Source organism: Pristis pectinata, chromosome 9 (assembly GCF_009764475.1).
Source record: "Pristis pectinata isolate sPriPec2 chromosome 9, sPriPec2.1.pri, whole genome shotgun sequence".
NCBI classification, from domain to species: domain Eukaryota; kingdom Metazoa; phylum Chordata; class Chondrichthyes; order Rhinopristiformes; family Pristidae; genus Pristis; species Pristis pectinata.
In genome coordinates, this window is record NC_067413.1 from 39850125 (window position 1) to 39871527 (window position 21403).

The 21403-nt window shown below is 39.3% G+C and overlaps 1 protein-coding gene across 1 annotated transcript in view; it reads left to right on the top strand.

The window, feature by feature from the left end:
- Positions 1-21403, top strand: part of nsmce2 (NSE2 (MMS21) homolog, SMC5-SMC6 complex SUMO ligase) — a 118356-nt gene that overhangs the window by 12415 nt on the left and 84538 nt on the right. The window contains exon 3 of the mRNA XM_052023158.1: positions 10303-10405. Within this exon, the coding sequence (XP_051879118.1) occupies positions 10303-10405 (103 nt within the window). The remainder of the gene's footprint in view (positions 1-10302; positions 10406-21403) is intronic.

The window sequence follows — 21403 nt, forward strand, 5'->3', positions numbered from 1 at the left end:
CAGGATTGATCCTTGGTTGTGAGTCAGCAGTTTTTTCCAACTGCACCACCCTGCAACTTGGTTGTCTTCTTAGTATTCAGGCACTCTTGCCAGGTCAAAGAAAAAGCAAAGAATAAATGTGCTTCTATTTCTTTTAAATTGTTTTTGAAGATTGCTCACTTGTGATGTTTTATTCAGTGTGGACTGTTACAGCCTCCAAACTTTCACAAGGCAATAGTAAAACAACTTGTATTAAATGGGATTGTGTTCTCCACTTTTCCACTCCAATAGCACTGTAAAATAGTCTCCTGTTTTCTTGAGGCACAATAAATTGATAGGACATGTTCTCATGAATGGTATGCTTGATATGTAGACCAACAAAGCTGGTGATCTTATTAGAAGTGGGGGATGCTGAAATATCACATTATGAAAGTACAGATGAAAAGCAGGTGTTTTGATGACTACTGTCAATAGTTTTTAACCTGTGGTCTATGCTTAATGAGTCTTGTGGACTGTGTATTGGGGATCTGCCATATCGTTAGCTTGGACTTCAGACTTCACTATCATGTTTGTGATCACCTTCCCACCCCTTGCCCCCTTCAATCACTCCCTTGATTCCACATGGATAAAGAAATATTATGGACAAATGGTGTTCCCTTTCATGAAGCATTGGCAGTAAGACTACTTTCTGTCCAGGTCTTAATGATGGAACCAGCCCCACCCAAACCAGAATGGACAGCTTCCTCATGGGAAAAATAAGACAAGATTAAATAGTGCATTCAATGTTATCTGGTTGTCTCAGTATTTTTCATACAATGAATTACTTTTGTATCATATTGTGTTGCAGAATATGCAGTAAGCAATTTGTACAATGGTATTGATTGAGGGATAAATATTGGGCAGACCTGCTGAGAAAACCTCTGAAAGTTCCTAACTGAGCAGCCAGGTGCACCTGGGAGAACAGACTTCAGGTCCACCTGTGAGAACAGATACTTTGCTTAAGCTTTCAACCAACTGGTTTCATTATTAACAATAGGAAACTTATAATGTAGAAATATTATAGAGTAAACTAATGGAGGATGGAAATAGTCTTAGGGAATATATGGAATTGTAGAATCGGAGTATAAAAATATGGTTCAAAATAAAATGAAGGGAACTGCTATTAAGCAGGAGTTTGGTTTAGAGATTGTATATATTGATGCCCATATATTGATGCACTAGAAGTAATGATACAATGAACCAGCTGCATTTGGAGTTGTTGAGACATGGCTACAGAAAAAAATTCAAAGCTGAAAGTTAAGTACTAAAGACATTATTTAGAAACAATAGAGTAGAAAATAAAGAAATATAGAGTAGCTGTATTTATTTAAGCAAACAGTAGCAGCAGGAAAACTAGCAGAATCGGCATTAAGACTCAAATGGAATTCATCTGTTCATTGAAAAACTGTTTGTTAAAATTGGACATTTTCAATTACATCGCTGTCAATTTAAAAAAACACTGGAAAACATACAGTTCAGTATGGACTGACAATCTCAAGCTTCAAGTGAACAGGTTTGAGAAAAAAGAATGTCCAAGAAAAACAAATTCTTTTCTGTCTATATACTTTTATTGGGATTCTGACTTGCTAAGGTCTTCCTCCATATTAACTTCATTGTTGTAAAATCTTTGTGATACCACTGTGGCTGAAGTTATTTGCCTTTCCTTTCCACACAAATTGAAACAATCCATACTAAAATAGCAACCTTCCTTAATTAAGAAAGAAATGTGTCTCTGAAGCAGGTTATTATGGTTTTACATGGAATTTCATTCTGTCTCTATTTCTGGTCATATTTCCATTATCAATGTGTAGAAAAATAGAAAGTCAAAAAGCTATGGACTGTCAAAATAGGCCCTTCTGAAGCACTAACTCTGTATCTCTTTCCACAGATGCTGACCTGCTGAGTATTTCCAGCATTTTCTGTTTTATTTCAGATTCCCGACAAGTGCAGTTTTAGATTTTCAAGTTGAAAAAGCCAACTGAATCCCACATTTCTGTTCCCACTCAGACCTTTTATAAAATGTGTCCAAATGAGAGATGAGGGAAAATGTAGTAATTGAGTCACTCACTGTACTTAGCCTTTTATTAAAAGTTGCCAGTCACATTGAACTGGTGTTTAAATTTAATCCAAGCCTTTACTCTCTTCACCATTTAGAGAAACTTCATAAAAATTGTTGTAGTATTTGGAATAAAGTCCATATCTATGCATCATGGTTGGCAGTATTGAAGCATTAAGATGTAATGGGCTTTGAAAAGCTGCCATGACAGTTTGAAGTCATAAATGTTCTGACATCCCTCTTTTGCTAGGTGCCAGAAGTTTGTACCTTTTGACTCACAAGGCACTCAATTTTTAGCTTGGAGCTGGCATTTTTGAGTTGCAGTGTGCTGATTGTCTTGTGTATCGGGCACAATATTTAATTTATCACGAACTGTCTCAGAAGGTGGGATCTTATAGATACTATCCCCAATATCGTCTTGTTCTGGATTCATTACTTGTTATTTTTAATTTCAGATCAACTGTGTCTACTCAGCAGATGATTTTTGACAGGAAGGAAGCATATTTAAAATCAATTATTTTAAATGTGTGCTATTTAATTGTAGCATTTAGTGTAATTTAATTTTTAAGATTATATTTTTTCTGAGATGTGAGATTTTTATGTTATCACTTTTCCTTATTTTCTGAAGATATTAAAGAAAGACTTTTTTGTACAAAATAAATGAATAGAGTGTTTTGGTGTTCAGAATAGGTTTCTATGTAAATGGAGGAAATATCATGGAATTAATACCAGTGACCCAATTACATTTTCCCTTGTGTCTTGATCACTGTTGCAGTTGATCATCAATGGACTGTATTTTAAAATAAAACAGTCCATTAATAAAATATGTATACTTATTTGGTCATTCATCCATATGCTTTGAAGTTCCCACTCTTAGCAAAAAGCAAATAATATGCACACTTGAGTGGTTCAGTTGCTGTGTCAAGTGAAAATGGAATCCCTTCATGGGTTGGATATCAAAGACTAACGTGCTAAATTCCATGAGAGGGCACTCCTGTTAAGCAAACCTAGTACTGCAATATCCACTGTTAAAGATATTGTTAAACATGTTAAAGACTGTTAAACATGTCTAAGATAGTAGGTAGCGAAGATAGTAAGAAGGATGGACAGGTAGAAAGTCAGGATAATCTGCTGATCAATAGAGGTACAATAAAATCAATAGCAGATACCAGTCTAAACATACTATATTTAAATGCACGTAGCATCAGGAATAAAGTAGATGACCTAGTGGCACAACTACAGGTTAATAAAGTAGATGACCTAGTGGCACAACTACAGGTTAATAAATATGACATCGTTGCAATCACTGAGTCGTGGCTTCATGATGGATGTGATTGGGAACTGAATGTCAAGGGGTATACAGTATATAGGAAGGATAGGAGGGTAGGCAGAGGGGGAGGTGTGGCCATGATGGTTAGTAGCGATATAAAATCAATAGAAAGGAAGGACATTGGGTCAGAGGAGGTGGAATCCTTATGGGTGGAGCTGAGAAATAGCAAGGGTAAAATAACAATAATAGCAGTCATATATAGGCCCCCGAACAGCAGTCAGGAAGTGGACCATAAGTTGCAGATTGAGATAGAAAAAGCATGTCAGAGTGACAATGTGAAGATAATTATGGGGGATTTTAACATGAAGGTGGACTGGGAAATGCAGCAAGGCGGTAGTACTCAGGAGAGTGAGTTTGTGGAATGTCTAAGGGATGTTTTTCTGGAGCAACTTATTGAGGAGCCCACCAGGGGATCGGCTGTTTTGGATTGGGTGCTGTGTAGTGAACCCGAGGTGATTAGGGAACTAAAGGTAAAGGAACCACTGGGAACAAGTGATCACAATATGATTGAGTTTAGTTTCAAGTTTGAGAAGGAGAAGCTGATAACTGGTGTATCGATATTTCAGTGGAATAAGGGAAATTACAAAGGTATGAGAGATGAGTTGGCCCAAATTGATTGGAGGAGTAAGTTAGCTGGAGGGACGGCAGAGGAAAAATGGAAGAAATTTCTACAGGAAATAAGGACAATGCAGGACAGATATATTCCAAGAAAAAAGAAGGTTTTGAATGGAAAAAAGGCACAGATGTGGATAACGAGGGAGGTGAAGGATAAAATAAAAGCAAAAGGGGCGGTGTACAAAGTAGCAAAAATTAGTGGGAAAACAGAAGATTGGAACGATTTTAAAAATCTGCAGAGAGAAACTAAGAAGGTCATTAGGAAAGCAAAGATGAGTTACGAAAGGAAGCTGGCGGACAACATTCGGAAGGATTCTAAGAGTTTTTTTAAATACATAAGGAATAAAAGAGAGACACGGGTTGACATAGGACCAATTGATAACGGTGCAGGAGGTATTATAATGGATGATAGTGAGATGGCAAGGGAATTGAATGAATATTTTGCATCGGTCTTCACCGTGGAGGACATAAGCAATGTGCCCATTAGTCAGGAGTCTCACGAATTGGAGCTGAGTTCAATTGAGATTAATAGGGAGAAGGTGCTTGGAAAACTAAAGGGGCTTAAGGCTGATAAGTCTCCCGGACCGGATGAGGTGCATCCCCGGGTTCTGAAGGAGGTGGCTGTGGAGATAGCGGAGGCGTTGGCGATTATTTTTCAGGAATCGATAGATTCTGGCATGGTTCCGGAGGACTGGAGGGTAGCGAATGTAGTTCCGTTGTATAAGAAAGGTGGGAGGCAGCAAAAAGGCAATTACAGACCTATTAGTCTGACGTCAGTGGTGGGAAAATTATTGGAGTCTATCCTCAAGGAGGAGGTTACCGAATACCTAGAGGCGCAAGGCAAGATAGGACCTAGTCAACATGGTTTTGTGAAGGGGAGGTCCTGTCTGACCAACCTATTGGAGTTTTTTGAAGAAATCACAGGTAGGGTGGATAAGGGAGAGGCGGTAGATGTTGTGTATTTAGACTTTCAAAAGGCCTTCGATAAGGTGCCTCACAAGAGACTGATTAATAAGATGAGAGGTCATGGAATTATGGGCAGGGTAGCAAAATGGGTGGAGAATTGGCTGGTTGGCAGGAAGCAAAGGGTGGAAATAAAAGGATCTCGTTCTGGTTGGTTACCGGTTACTAGTGGTGTGCCGCAAGGGTCGGTGTTGGGGCCTCTCCTTTTTACCTTGTACATCAATGATTTGGATGATGGAATAAATGGTTGTGTGGCTAAGTTTGCGGATGACACCAAGATAAGTGGAGGAGTAGGGAGCATAGAGGAAATAGAAAGAATGCAGAGGGACCTAGACAGTTTAGGAGAATGGGCAAGGAAATGGCAGATGAGATTCAATGTTGAGAAATGTGCAGTTGTACACTTTGGAAGTAGAAATAAGCGGGTAGATTATTATCTAGAAGGAGAGAAGATTGATAGTGCGGTAGTACAAAGGGACTTGGGGGTACTTATACAAGATACCTTAAAAGTTAACCACCAGGTTGGATCGGTGGTTAAGAAAGCGAATGCTATGTTGGCATTCATCTCGAGAGGTATAGTGTATAAAAGTAAGGAAGTGTTGATGAGGCTCTACGGGGCGCTAGTGAGGCCTCATTTGGAATACTGTGCGCAGTTTTGGGCCCCGCATCTTAGGAAGGATGTGCTGACGTTGGAGAGGGTTCAGAGGAGATTTACGAGAATGATTCCAGGAATGAAAGGGCTTAAGTATGATGAGCGTTTGTCGGCTCTTGGACTGTACTCGCTGGAGTACAGAAGGATGAGAGGGGACCTCGTAGCGACATTTAAAATGTTGACAGGTAAGGATAGAGTAGATGTGGCTAGGCTGTTTCCCTTGGTGGGCGTGTCCAGGACCAGAGGGCACAATCTTAGAATTAGAGGGTACAGTTTCAAGACAGAGATGAGGAGAAGTTTCTTTACCCAGAGGGTGGTGAAATTGTGGAACTCCTTGCCACGCACAGCAGTGGAGGCCAGATCAGTGGGGGTATTCAAGGAGGAGATAGACAGATATCTAAATAGTCAGGGTATCAAGGGATATGGGGATAAGGCTGGCAAATGGGATTAGAATAGTTTTTTTTTCTCTCTCTTTTTTTCCCACCCCATTTCTTTTTCCCTTTTCCTTGGAGCAGACTCGATGGGCCGAATGGCCTGCTTCTGCTCCCTTATCTTGTGATCTTGTGAAAAGTGATTATTTTTGTTGTGTTTATCTGTCAATTGAAACTGTTTTTCTCCTTTTGAGCTGTACTTTATGCACGCAATCCAAATTCATGTGTGACTTTTTAATTTTTTTCCATCATCTTGCTGTGTATACAATGACTCCTTTGTCACAAAGGTATGTGGTTAAATGTGAGAGGTTTGGATTTAGCTGAAGAAACTTTACATGGTTGTGGCAGGGTGAGGTGGGAAGTAAATTGTCAGTGGTGGTGGTTGCTTTGAGGGTGAATATTATACTGCAGGTGTTAATGATTGAAGCAATGAGATAGTTCAATTAAAATTTACACAGGTAGTTGAAGGAAAATGGAATGAAAAGATGTGGGAACTGGGCCAGGATATGGGATTAGGATTGTGTTTACATGAGGGTTAAACGATAATATGGACAAGTTGGGCTGGCAGCCAGTTTCATTGTTATACTTTCTATGCAATTATCTTTTTGTAATTCATTCTGGTGCAAGGGTGGAGTTGTGTCCTTCTAAAACTATAAAATAAAATAATTAGTTATAAGACAAATCACATTAATTTTTATATGAGCCAATAGTGCTAATCAGGAAAAGCGATTTAAGTTTCTAGCTTTGAAACAGAAGGGTATAGCAATGAGATTGGCTTTCTTGGCCTTTTTAAGTGTGGTTAATGTCAAATGATTAGACTTTCTGCTTCTGTGAATGAAGCACTTTCCAATTTCTGGAAAGTACTTAAAAAGCTGTAAATAAGATTTTTATTTTAATACTTATTTAAATGCTGGAAGGAACAGACATATTGAAGTTCGATGGGTTCCATTTTTTATGTCTACTAGCAAATCTCTGTGACATTACTCATGACATATTGTACATTAACCCTGTTAACAATTTTTAAATTGTTGAGTAAACTAACAAAGCAAATAAGAATTTGATCACCCTTCTAAATTAGTTCAAAGACTAATTATAATTTCGAATGATGATCAGAATCCAGTTTTGTTTTCACTTTCTAGTACATAATGTTGCTCTTGAATTTTTCTGTAGATTGCAGATAATTGGCTTTGTTCTTATAAATGTTTCGTGTCACAAAGAAAATTTTAAGTGAAAATGTGAAGCACGGGAAGTATCTAAACTAGATCACCTGAGGCATTGTTCATTGAAGTGCATGTGAATTTTGTGACTATATAATGTGCAATATACCGCTATACAATGTGCAAAATACCATTGCAATCATTGATATATGGTGATTTAATATTGGTTGTATTCATTTGAAACATAAGATTCTCAGGGGTTTTATCAGGGTGGATGTGGAAAGGATATTTCTTATTGTGGGAGAATGTAGAACTGGGATTTACTGTTTAAGAATAAGGAGCTGCCCATTTAGTATTAATGAGATGATTTTTTTTCTTCTCTGAAGATCATGAGTCTTTAAAACTCTCTTTAAAAGGTGGTGAAAATAGAGCTTTGAATATTTTTAAGGCAGAGTTAGGTTTGTGATAAGCAAGGGGATGAAAGATTACAATGGATAGATGGGAATATTGAGTTGAGGTTACAGTTGCATCAGCCATGATCTTATTATTGGATAGCACAAGCTTGACTTACAGAATGGCCTACGCCTGCTCCTAATTTGTATGTTGCAGAACCTTTCATCATTTTCTCATTGGGAAAAATTAAATCATTTCTTTTCTGTATAGATGTGTTTTCATTTACTTTTCAATCAATGTGAATTCAAGCTGGACAAAGCAGTCAGAAATGTTCAAGTTAAAATTTCACAAGAACTATTTACTCATTGCAGAAATGAATGCAAAGTTACAAATGCACACTGTCACTCTTCACCTTTCTTTTTAAATTTCACATTTAAATTTCAGGGCAATTGTTAGATATGTGTCCCAAGGTGCATTGGTTAAGGGAAGCATTAATTATTTTTTATATATAAAGAATGCTCAGACCATGAAAAAGTTATTTTTATATAATAATCTTGACAGTTTCTGAAATCAGAATTTTATGCCCCCCTCCTCCCAAAAAATATAGGATAAATATGAGCTGGGACAATAGGAAACTCGGCAGTTCCACATGGAACTTCTTGATTTTACTCTTGTAACTGCTGGCATGTTAAGGACTCCAGTGTGAATATTAAATTCCTGATCTTGTAGGCTGAGCTCTGTGGCTGATTTCTTGGCTGTGATCTGGGAAAAGTGGTTATTGTTTTTTTTCCAGTAATTTTAATATTTTCTAATTGTTTATTTCATTTTTAATAGCTTCTGAATGTGAAGGAGGCATGGAAAAGTCTTGATGGTTTTGACAGTTGGCAAAATTGGCTTTGCTGCCTTTTAAATTATCAACTTCAGTGCAATTGAAGCTCAATAGTCAGAACGGTTGGATTAAGACCATAAGAGATAAGAGCAGAATTGGGCCATTGAGTCTGTTCTGCCATTTGATCATGGCTGATTTTATTTTTTCCCCCTCAACCCCTTTCTTCTGCCTTCTCCCCATAACCTTTAACACCCTTACTAATCAAGAACCTATTAACCTCTGCTTTAAATATACCCAATGACTTGGCCTCCACAGCCCTCTGTGGCAATGAATTCTACAGATTCACCACCCTCTGGCTAAAGAAATTCCTCCTCATCTCTGTTCTAAAGGGATGTCCTTCTATTCTGAGGCTGTGCCCTCTGGTCCTAGACTCTCTCAGTACTGGAAACATCCTCTTCACATCCACTCTATCCAGGCCTTTCAATATTTGGTAGGTTTCAATAAGGTCCCCCCTCATCCATCTAAACTCCAGCGAGTGCAGGCCCAGAGCCATCAAATGATCCTCATATGGTAACCCTTTCATTCCTGGGATCATTCTTGTAAACCTCTGGACCCCCTCCAATGCCAGCACATCCTTCCTTAGATATGGGGCCCAAAACATCTCTCAATACTCCAAATGTGATCTGACCAATGCCTTATAAAGCCTCAACATTACATCCTTGCTTTTATATTCTAGTCCTCTCAAAATGAATGTTAACATTGCAGTTGTCTTCCTTACTACTGACTCAACCTGCAAGTTAACCTTCAGGGAACCCTGCAGCAGGACTCCCAAGTCCCTTTGCATCTCCGATTTCTGAATTCGGTCCCCGTTTAGAAAATCGTCTATGCCTTTATTCCTTCCACCAAAGTACATGACTGTACACTTCCTTACATTGTATTCCATCTGCCACTCCTTTGCCCATTCTCCTAACCTGTCCAAGTCCTTCTGCAGACTCCCTGCTTCCTCAACATTACCTGTCACCACCTATCTTTGTATCATCCGCAGACTTGGCCACAAAACCATCAATTCCATCATCCAGATCATTAACATATAACATGAAAAGTAGCGGACTCGACACCGACCCATGCGGAACACCACCAGTCACCGGCAGCCAACCAGAAAAGGCCCCCTTTATTCCCACTCTCTGCCTTCTGCCAGTCAACCAATCTTCTATCTATGCTAGTACCTTTCCTGTAATACCATGGGCTTCTATCTTGTTTAGGAGCCTCGTGTGACACCTTGGCAAAGGCCTTCTGAAAATCCAAGTAAACAATATCCACTGACTCTCCTTTATCTATCCTGTCTGTTACTTCCTCAAAGAATTCCAATAGATTTGTCAGGCAAGGTTTCCCCTTAAGGAAGCCATGCTGACTTCAGTCTATTTTACCATGTGCTTCCAAGTACCCTGAAACCTCATCCTTAATAATGAACTCCAATATCTTACCAACCACTGAAGTCAGGCTGACTGGCCTAACTTTTGCCTCCTGTCTTCCTGTCTTTTGCCTCCCTCCCTTCTTAAAGAGTGGAATGACATTTGTGATTTTCCAGTTCTCCAGAACAATTCCTGAATCTAGTGATTCTTCAAAGATCACTACTAATGCCTCCACAATCTCTTCTGCTACCTCTTTCAGAATCCTGAGGTGTAGTCCATCCGGTCCAGGTGACTTATCTACCTTCAGACCTTTCAGCTTCCCAAGCACCTTCTCCTTAGTAATAGGGACCACACTCCCTGACTCTCTCGCATTTCTGGCATGTTGCTTGGTGTGTTGACTAGGAGCCAGTGGAATCATAATTTGTTGTTGTATTTTGTTTTCTAGGCAGTGAGGAAGAAGTAAGCAAAATGGAAAACTTGATGCTGGACTATGTATCTATGGACCGAGAACTTGAGCAATTTATACAAGCTGTAGAAGATGTCACAAATCAGGTAGAATTATTAAGACTGCTTCGATGATACTATTGCATTGCTCTACCTTTGCAAGTGGCTTTGCTACATGGATTCCTGGGTGTTGTAGAATCTATCCTATTTTCATTTGTCCAGCTAGGTGGGAAGATCTTTTTCTGATTCCATCCTTATTTATCCAACTTAGCCAGAAAATCACTAGCAGTGGCTATGCTTGCTCCAACACCGTTACCCTTTGGAGTCACCCAAGGAGCTATCACGCACACCAAATAAATGGTTATTCATCTCATTGTAGTTTATAGAATCCTTTGTTATGTAAATTGCCTGCCATGTTGCCTGCAAGATAAGGGTACCTTTCAAAAATGAATAAATGTGAAGTGGTTAGGGGATGTGACAAGGTGTTCTTTAATTTGAGTTGTACCTTTAAATATTTACATATTTTCTATATTATTGAGGTCCTGATTACTTGCTTTGCTTTCAGTTTTACCTTGCTATAATGGACTATAGAATTAGAGGTGCAAAACTTTTACTAGTAACTCATACCAACAGATTCCCATTCCTGACTCGCCAAATGAGAGATTAAGCAAAACTGGACTAAGCTTTCACTAAAATAACAGATAGAGGAATGCCACCTGCACATGTTAAAAATTGCTAATGTTAGCAACAATTGATTCTAAATTTGAGACCTAACGTGTGGGAAGGTTTGGGCAAGATCTGGATGGCACAATCCCTGCAAAGCTTCAGAGTTTCATCAGCTATGTTTCTTCACACATTGCAATCCTTGTGTTTTATTCAAGAATGTTGTCTCTGCCATTTTTCTATTACATTTTTCTATTACAGATCCTTACAGACCCTCACAGTTTGCATGGTATTCATTTCACAATGTTGTTGGCCCAAATTATAATTCATGCATCAAAAAGCTTTCCATTTAATATTCAAATTTAGATTCAAGCTTTTAATTTTATTATTTTATTACAGTGAACTTATAGACAAAATCCAAGATTAGGTGTCATTTCTGTGCTGTCCGAGTGCCTTTCCAACTGATGATTTATTAAGCCAATTTATGTATATAAGGTTGACATTGTGAACACACTTTTTTGAGTAATCCAGAAATAATCCCAGTCACTGGTACAATTTTTTATTGAACATTTGTTTGAAGAAAATGCTCTTTAAGTACTAATCATCTAACTCCTATTTAAACTTAAAGTTTGCTGAATTAGAGCTGCGAGGTGATGTTGTAGCTCTATAGAACTCTGGTTAGACCACACTTGGAGTATTGTGTTCCGTTCTGGTCGCCTCATTATAGGAAGGATGTGGAAGCTTTAGAGAGGGTGCAGAGGAGATTTACCAGGATGTTGCCTGGATTGGAGAGCATGTCTTATGAGGGTAGGTTGAGTGAGCTAGGGCTCTTCTCTTTGGAGAGGATGAGGATGAGAGGTGACTTGATAGAGGTGTGCAAGATGATAGGAGGCATAGATCAAGTGGACAGTCAGAGACTTTTTCCCAGGGTGACAATGGCTAACACGAGGTGACATAATTTTAAGGTGATTGGAGGAAGGTATAAGGGGGATGTCAGGGTTAAGTTTTTTTACACAGAGAACGGTGGGTGCGTGGAACGCACTGCCGTCAGAGGTTGTAAGGGCAGATGCATTTAGGGAAATTTAAGAGACTCTTAGATGGACACCTGAATGATAGAAAAGTAGGGGTCTTTGTGGAAGAGAAGGGTTAGATAGATCTTAGAGCGGGATAAAATGTTGGCACAACATTGTGGGCTGAGTGGAGTGTTCTGTATTCTATAAGGCTATGGGGCATGAGGAATCCCAACTTTGGTGCTGAAGATGAGCTCCAGAATAAGCAACTCCTCTTGCCAAGCTGCTCCCCTATGTACTGACTCACTTCCTTACTCTGTACAAGCCTTTCCACCATTTAGAATGCAAGTCAGGAGTGTCATGGAATAGCTTCAACTTGCCTCAATGAGTGTATTACCAACAACATTCAGTTGTATGTTCTCCCCATGTCTGCGTGGGTTTCCTCCCACATTCCAAAGATGTACAGGTTAGGAGTTGTGGGCATGCTATGTTGGTGCCAGAAGAGTGGCGACACTTACGGGCTGCCCCCAGCACGTTCTTAGTAACGCAAAAAGACGCATTTCACTGTGTTTTGATGTACATGTGACTAATAAATATCAATCAATATCAATATCTGTGTAGAAAGGGATATAGTAGAGTTAATGAATGGGGTGAAAACTGATGAGAAAGTATGAGAAAATCTGCTTAAAGTCATCTCATCTAAATACATCCTAGGTTGCCAAGGAAAGTGGGTGGAGACAGCAAGGTGGTTTGCCATAATCTTCAAATTCTCTCTAGATATGGAGCAGCTGTCAGGAGACTAGAAAATAGCAAATATATTCAAAACAAGAATGTAAGGGCATGCACGTCATCTGTAGGCTGAGTCTGTTCAACTTTGGTGATGGAAAATTTTTTATAAACCATAATTAGTGAAAAAAAAGTTAATAAGCATTTGGAGAGCCAACACAGATGTATTGAAGGTGTTTGGCTGAACTGCTTGAATTTCTTAATGAGGTGAGCTTGATGAATGAGTAAACATCATCTAAATGGATTTTCAGAAGACATTTAACAACGTTTTGGATAAAAAGCAGCTTAGTAAATTGAAATCCATGGAATAACAGGATCATTAGATAAAGTTATTGGCTTAAAGATAGGAAGCAGAGAGTCACAATAAATTATAATTTTTCAAACTGGAATGTGGTAGATAGTGATGTTCGGTAGAGGTCAAGGCTAAGACCTCTGTTTATTTTTGATGTATGTAGCTGACTTGGAGATGGATGTACAGGGAAAAAGTTTACATTTGTATATGATATGAAACTAGAAGAGTGGCAAGGAGAAAGCTGATTGCAAGAAGACAATGAGTTGGCAGAGTGCAAAAAAGTGGCAGGTGAGAAAAATGTAAAGTGATATGTTTTGGCTGAGAGATTGAGGAGAAATAATGTAGATTAAATGTCACAGTTCAAAAGGGTGTGCAGGCACACAGAGCTTTCTGTGTTTGTATGCAAATCTTTGAAAGTGGCAGGGCATGTGAAAGCTGTTGGTAAAGCATATGGGATCCTAGACTTAGTAAATAGAGGCGTAGAATGTAGAACAGAAATTTTATGTTCATACTTCATGAAACCACAGTTTAACTATAACTGCAGCATTGTGGTCAGCATCCTTTAGGTAGGAAGGGAAATTTGAGAGGAAGGTGCAGTAATTAGTCACTATCATCCAAATTTTTGTCACCTTCTGACTTCTTGTGCTATCCTTTTTCAAATCTCACCCTCTGCCCCATGTAAAGTTAAAACCACTAACAGCTCTGTACCTCATCATATCCTGGAGAATTACAATTTCGATCATCCTTTAGCATGAAAAATCTTCATCTCCTCGTGAAATTCTTCCACAGCTTTGCCACTCCCTCCCCTAGAACTTGCTACCTTCTGTGGTATTAAAGTACCCTTGTAAATCATCATAACATTGCAAAAGTCATATACAGGCTGTCCCCAGGTTGCGAACACCTGACTTATGGACATGCTTGCATATGAATGAGCACTCTTGCATATGAATGAATACTATTAAATTCAAAAGGCCAACATGCATGCATACATTTGTTCTCTCTCCCATTCTAGTAATTGTTATAATACTGTGGAGGTATGGTTACCATGTCAAATGATTTGTATGTATTTTCTGACTTACAGACAAAACTGGTCAGTAAAAATGGAACCTGTTTGTTACCTAGGGACAATATGTAGTTCGGGATCTTCAGTGGTAAGGTTAACAGAACATGATTGTTGGGTTTATCTGTGGAATGCCACTCTTTCACTTTTGGCTCTGCCAGCTCCTGCAGTTGCCAGCATTTATCCCAGCAGGTGTGATGTCTACAGACAGCTGTTAAAGGGACATAACGCAATTCAAGCGGCACACTTTCAGCTGATGAATGAATCGATGTTACAGTGGTTGAAACGAGGGTGGGAGAGTGCACCCAAGGGGGTCAGAAGGACCTGGACAGGCTAGTGAAGAACAGTGCCTGCAGGTGGCATGTTCTTTGTGTATGGAATGGGGTGCACAGAACCCTTCCTGGCAAGAGGTTGTCAGGGAGATCTCTATGAGGACATGTGGGTGGTCTGTGAATGCCTGTACGATAGGAAAGCCTGTAATGCAGTCACGTGTGTGTCTGCTCCTTATGTGTGGAGTTTGGATCATCTCCCTAATACAGAACAGAGGATAGCAGCTGCAACCAGTAACGATTCTAGAAGTATAAAATTGTTATTGCTTTAGATGAAGGCTGTTCAGCTCATTGTATCTATTGCTGGCTCTGAGCTGAGCAACTCTGTTAGACCCTTGCTCTTTCCCCATTTTTTTCCCTCATGCCTATCCAATTCATTTTTGTAGGTACTGATCTTGAAGCTAGGATGTTGTGAGTCATTACGACCATGACCTTGACCTCAACCTCAACAGAAAATGCTGGAAATGCTCAGCAGGTCAGGCAGCACCTTTGGAAAGAGAAAGAGTTATGTGTGCACATGCACACACATCAGCTGCAAGTGTAGAATTTTTCTGTTAATGTGCTTTTTAACAAGTTGTTTTTCCCTTGAAGTAACTGCTGTGCCAATCCTGATAATCATTGATTTTGATTACTTTACAATGAAGAAAGCTACTCTATGCATTAATTGAAATCCTACTTCAATGACTGTTGATGGCATATACTTTTGAACATCGGTAAGATGCGTTTGTTACATTGAGTCTTGCCTTTATGCTGGGACTGTTGCTCAATGTGAGCAATTAATGTACTTAAAATTAGACATGTCTAAAATCTTCATTCAACATTACCAGGAACATTTATAATTGAATAGTCCACTCTGGTTAATATCTAGACAATGGCACTAAAATTTGTGATTGTAAAAGATTTCTAAGTGATATGTTATCTCAAGCTATTCTGTGTTCAACACTGACAGCTTTATTTAAGTCACTTTTGTAGAAGAAAGTTCAATGAAAGATGGCATGTTTTACTGATGTTTGCCACTTCTCGTTTGAATTTAAGCTTTGTATCATCGGAAAAATTCAGCATAATAAAATGGCAACTACGGTGAAGGTATTTCTTGCTATATGTGGTGATCAAAGGCGAGTGAGAAAATGATAATACATCACTGTTCTTTGTGGTACTTACATATTTTAGATAATAGGGCCATAGGTTTATATTGACCAAGTAGGTCAAATACAGCTTTTAATTGCTGTGGTGCAAAAACATGTTGGTTTCTATGCTATGCATTTGCATATTTAATCGGAACATAGAACAGTACAGCACAGTATGGGCCCTTTGGCACATGATGTTGAGCCGACCTATATAAACACCCTCTCCACGATCAATCTAACCCTTCCCTCCTACACAGCTCACAACCCTCCATTTTACTTACTTCCATCTACCTACCTAGGATTCTTTTAAATGTCCCTTTTGTATCAGCCTCTACCACCACCCCTGACAGTGCATTCCAGGCCCCCACCACTCTCTGTGTAAAAAAAAAACACCTACCTCTGATATCTCCCCTAAAGGTATCTCCCCTAAACTTTCCTCCTCTGACCTTAAACTGATGTCCTCTGGTACTGGCCATTGCTGCCCTGGGGAAAAGGTGCTGGCTGCGCACTCTATCTATGCCCCTCATAATCTTATACACCTCTACCAAGTCGCTTCTCATTTTGCGTCATTCTGAAGAGAAAAGCCCTAGCTTGCTTTAACCTTTCCTCATAAGACATGTTCTCTAACCCAGGTAGCATCCTGGTAAATCTCCTCTGCACCCCTCTGAAGCTTCCACATCCTCCTTATAATGAGGTGACCAGAACTGAATACAATACTCCATGTGTGGTCTAACCAGAATTTTACAGAGCTGCAACATTACCTTGTGGCTCTTGAACTCAGTTTCCCGACTAATGAAGGCCAGCACCTCATGCGCCTTCATAACTACCCTATCAACTTACACGGCAGCTTTGAGGGACCCATGGACTTGGACCCCAAGATCCCTCTGTTCCTCCACATTGCTAAGAATCCTGCCATTAACCTTGCACTCCACCTTCAAGTTTGTTCTTCCAAAGTGTATCACTTCACACTTTGCCGTATTGAACTCTATTTGTCACTTCTCCACCCAGCTCTATGTCCTGTTGTAACCTACAAAAGCCTTCTACACTATCCACAACACCTCCAACTTTTGTGTTATCTGCAAACTTACTAACCCATCCTCTACTTCTTCATCCAAGTCATTTTTAAAAATCACAAAGAACAGGGGTCTCAGAACAGATCCCTGTGGAACACCACTGGTCACTGACATCCAGGCAGAATACTCGCCCTCTACAATCACCCTCTGCCTTCTGTGGGCAAGCCAATTCTGAATCCACGCAGCCAAGTCTCCATGGATCCCATGCCTCATGATCTTCTGGATGAGCCTACTATGAGGAACATGGTCAAATGCCTTACTAAAGTCCATATACACCACATCTACCGCTCTACCTTCATCTATTTGTTTTGTCACCTCCTCGTTAAACTCAATTAGGCTTGTGAAGCATGATCTGCCCCTCACAAAGCCATGCTGACTATCCCTAATAAGACGGTGCTTCTCTAAATGCTTGTAAATTCTGTCCCTATGAATCCTGTCCAATAGCTTGCCCACCACTGACGTGAGACTCACTGGTCTGTAATTCACAGGATTATCCCTATTACATTTCTTGAACAACATTTCCCATCCTCCAATCCTCTGGTACCACTGCTGTGGCCAGAGAGGGTGCAAATATCATTGTCAATTGCAATTTTGTTTCTGATCACTAACCCTTATAATCCGGATTAAATAAAAACAGAAATTTGCAGTAGAAAAGGTATTCAAACTGTTGCTTGTGCTGCTTATAGCAATAGCAATCCTAAACTGTTGACAAATTGTACATTCCTACATCAAAGGTCTGATGCCCTGACCCACCATTCATTACATCTTACTAAACAGAAATAAGACCTAGTTTTGTCTACTCTGTTTCCTTTTAACCAGAAAATATTCTGTCCACACCAATATGCTACCTTTTACCTTATAAGCTATTACCACCCACTACTTTTAAGACCCCAGGATGAAGACCATTAGGATCTGGAAACTCGTCAGCCTGCAGCTCCAATAACGCTATCCTGATGATTGTAATTTTTCTGAATTCCTCCCTCCCCTCCAACTCATGATTTATAGCTATTTCTGGGGTGTTACTTGTGTTCTGTGTAGTGAAGGCTTCTGCAAACTATCTGTTTAATTTATTCACAGTTTCCCTATTCTGCATTATTGATTCCCCGACTCGCTATCTAGAGGACCAATGTACCACCTTTTTAAAATGTCTATAGAAACTCATACTATCAGGTTTTACATTTCTGATTGGATTTATCTTTTATTCTAATTTTATCTTTCTTATTCACCTTTTAGTCATTCTTTGGTCTTTTTATATTCTTTCCAGTCTTAAGACCTGTCAGCCATTTTTGTGCAATTATTTACTTTTTCTTTTAGATTTTTTTTAAGTTAACCACAAATGGTGTGTCTTACACATGAAATGTGTATTTCTTGATGGAATGTATCTATTTTGTATTTTAAAAGATCCCCTTAAATGTCTGCTGCAGTATGTCAGTTAACTTATCCCTCAATTTATCTTGCCATTTCACTTTAGCTAACTTTCTTTTCATGCCCTCGTAATGGCCCTTATTTAAGTTCAAAATACCATTCTTCTCTGCCTCAAATTGAATGTAAAATTCAATTATATTATGATTACTGCTATCTATGGGTGGCTTCACTGTGGGATCATTAACTAATCCTGTCTTGTTGCACATTTCCTGATCTTACTCTCTGGTTGGCTTCAGAAGGTGCTGTTCTATGAAACTGACCCAAAAACACTATGAACTCCTCAATTAGACTTCCTTGGCCCATCTGATTTTTCATTCTATATTTAAATTATTTACACTTTACTCTGGACTGTAACTGTTTTTACCTGTACTACATCTATGCACTCTGTACTAACTCAATGTAACTGCACTGTGTAATGAATTGACCTGTACGATCAGTTTGCAAGACAAGTTTTTCACTGTACCTCGGTACAAGTGACAATAATATACCAATCACCCATGATTATCACCTATCTTTCTGAGAAACTCCCATTATTTCTTTCTTTATACTCTGTCCACCTTTCTGTTAGGGGACCTGAATATCACTCCCACATGTAACTTCTTGCCTTTATTATTTCTTGTCTCCACCCAAGCCACTTCTACATCTTGGTTTCCTGATTTGGGTCATTCCTCTCTCTTCTAAGACCATCATGAAGGAACAGAATTACAATGTTACTGTTTCTTAGCTTCCAGTCTTCCCTAGATGTCAAATACCCTTTAGTATTTGGGTCCCAAACTGTGTCAACTGGCAGCCAAGTCCCTGTCTTGGCCATCAGATCATACTTAATTGTTTCTATTTATGCTTTCAATTCATCTGTTTTGTTTCGAATACCAGATACAGAGCCTTTAGTTTTGACCGTATAATATTTTTGTAACTTCTTGCCTTCCCTGTAGAGTCGGTCTTAGACTTGTACTGCCTATCTCTTCTCTTACAGCCTGTTTATCGTTACCCGTACTAATACCTGCAGCCAGATTAGGTGGGTTTAGGACAGCAGCAGTTGTGGGTGATGTGCTATGCTGGTGAAATTTGGGCCAATGAGAACTTCAAGAGTGGCTCATTATGGCAAAATATGTTAAGGATCACTGCAGTAAATCTTCTGTGCCATTTTTTACAGAGGTTATACTGCTGTGAGGGAAAATTCTACAGAGTGTCAGTAGAAGAATAGTTTATCTTTGCAAAGGGAATTGGGGAACAGTCTACCATGAGGGGCTTTGCCGAATACTTTGCTAAAGTCCATGTATACGACATCCACCGCAGTACCACCATCAATCATCTTTGTCGCTTCCTCAAAAAAACTCAATCATGTTTATAAGACGTGACCTCCCCCGCACAAAGCCATCCATAATTAGACCATGCTTTTCGAGATGTGAGTAAATCCTATCTTTAAGAATCTTCTCCAATAATTTCCCTACTACTGATGTAAACCTCACTGGTTTATAATTTTCTGGATTATCCCTATTCCCCTTAAACAAAGGAACAACATTGGCTATTTTCCAATCTTCTGGGAACTTGCCTGTGGCTAAAGAGGATAAAAGATCTCTGTCAAGGCCCCAGCAATGTCTTCTCTTGCCTCTCTCAATAACTTGAGATAGATCCCATCAAGTCCTGGGGACTTGTTCACCTTAATGTTCTTCAAGAGAACCAATGCTTTTTCCTTCTTGATATCAGTATACCCTAGAATATCGCATGCTCCTCCCTGATCTCGCCATCCTGCTATCCTTGGTGTGAAGTACTCAGTACCTCGCCTGCTTCCTCTTGACTCCAGGCATAGGTTCTCTTCTTTGTCCTTGAGTGGTCTTACCCTCTCCCTAGCTACCTTCTTGTTTTTAATGTATGTTTAAAAAAATGCCTTGGGATTTTCCTTTATCCTACTTGCCAAGTACATTGCATGGTCCCTTTTAGTCCTCCTAATGCCCTGTTCGAATTCTTTTCTACTTCCTTTATATTCTTCAAGAGCCCTGTCCAATTTCAGCTTCATAAACTTTGCACGTGCTTCCTTTTTTTGACTAAATTTGCAACATTTCTTGTCATGCAAGGTTTCTGAATCGTGCCATCCTTGTCTTTCTTCCTCACAAGAACATTTTGGTCCTGAATTCTGACCAGCTGTGTGTGTGTGTCTCTGTATTTTTTCATATGTACGTAACATTTTGTGCCGTTGACCTTTGATAGATACTGTATGTCAGGAGATACAGAAGCCAGAAGTCCCACACCACCAGGTTCAAGAACAAGTACTTCCTTTCAACCATTCAGTTCTTGAATCAATCTGCACAACCCTAATCACTACCTCAGTATAGCAGTAGTATGACCACTTTGCATACTGATTTTTTTTGTTCTGATTGTGTTCTTTCTTGTATAATTTTATTTATGTTTTTCTTGTGAATGTTGTGTCTCTAATGCTATGTGCCTGTGATGCTGCAAGTAAATTTTTCATTTCACCTGTATGTACATGTACTTGTGCATATGATAATAAACTCGACTTTGACTTTTCATTCCTCTAAATACTAGTATTAGATGAATCAGCAAGTGCTTGCCTCTGGTGCAATTGCAGTAAAACATTAAGGACTTTAGTGCCAGATTGGCAGATTTTCCAGACAATTGGATGATATTCCTATTAATACCCTAACATGCTTTTAATTCACCTTTTGTTTTAAGATGATACACAGCATTGTAATAAATTTTACAGTGAACCAAGTAAGTTTAAAGTGAGTGCAGGAGCCAGAGCAAAGAGAGCATGGGAACAAGGGGCCCGGTGAGTTGACGGGGAGTGAGGACAGAGCCATGGTCAGTTGAAAAGCAACGTGGGGATGGTGATCCAGTGAGTTGATAAGAAACATGGCAAAGATCACTTGGTCAGTCAGCTGCCAAACCATTGGGATTTCTGAATAGTATGAGAGTGATTAGTGGAGACTTACCAGTCTGCAATACAAGTTCAACCTGGACACTGTACTTGTTTTGACTTCCATGTGCAGTGTCAAAGGAGGTCAACTAGCCTTATTTTTCTTGAATTGATTACATCAGGAGGGTGAGTGGTTCACCCAGTAGTAATTTCGTTCTTCAGATGTATGTGGGACAGATGGGCGAGTCTCCCAAACATCAAGCTTTGGCAAAATCCAATATCACAATCAATTATATGAAAAAAGGTAAAAGTGAGTTGTAGATTTAAATGTTGGACCTGGAGCATGTGGTCCATCAGCAGAATATGTTGGAAGCATTCTGGATAATTCTGTTATATAAATGTACTTAACTATTAAAGTTTGTTTTTGAAAAAGTATTACAAACATTCAGTTTAATAGGGAACAAAA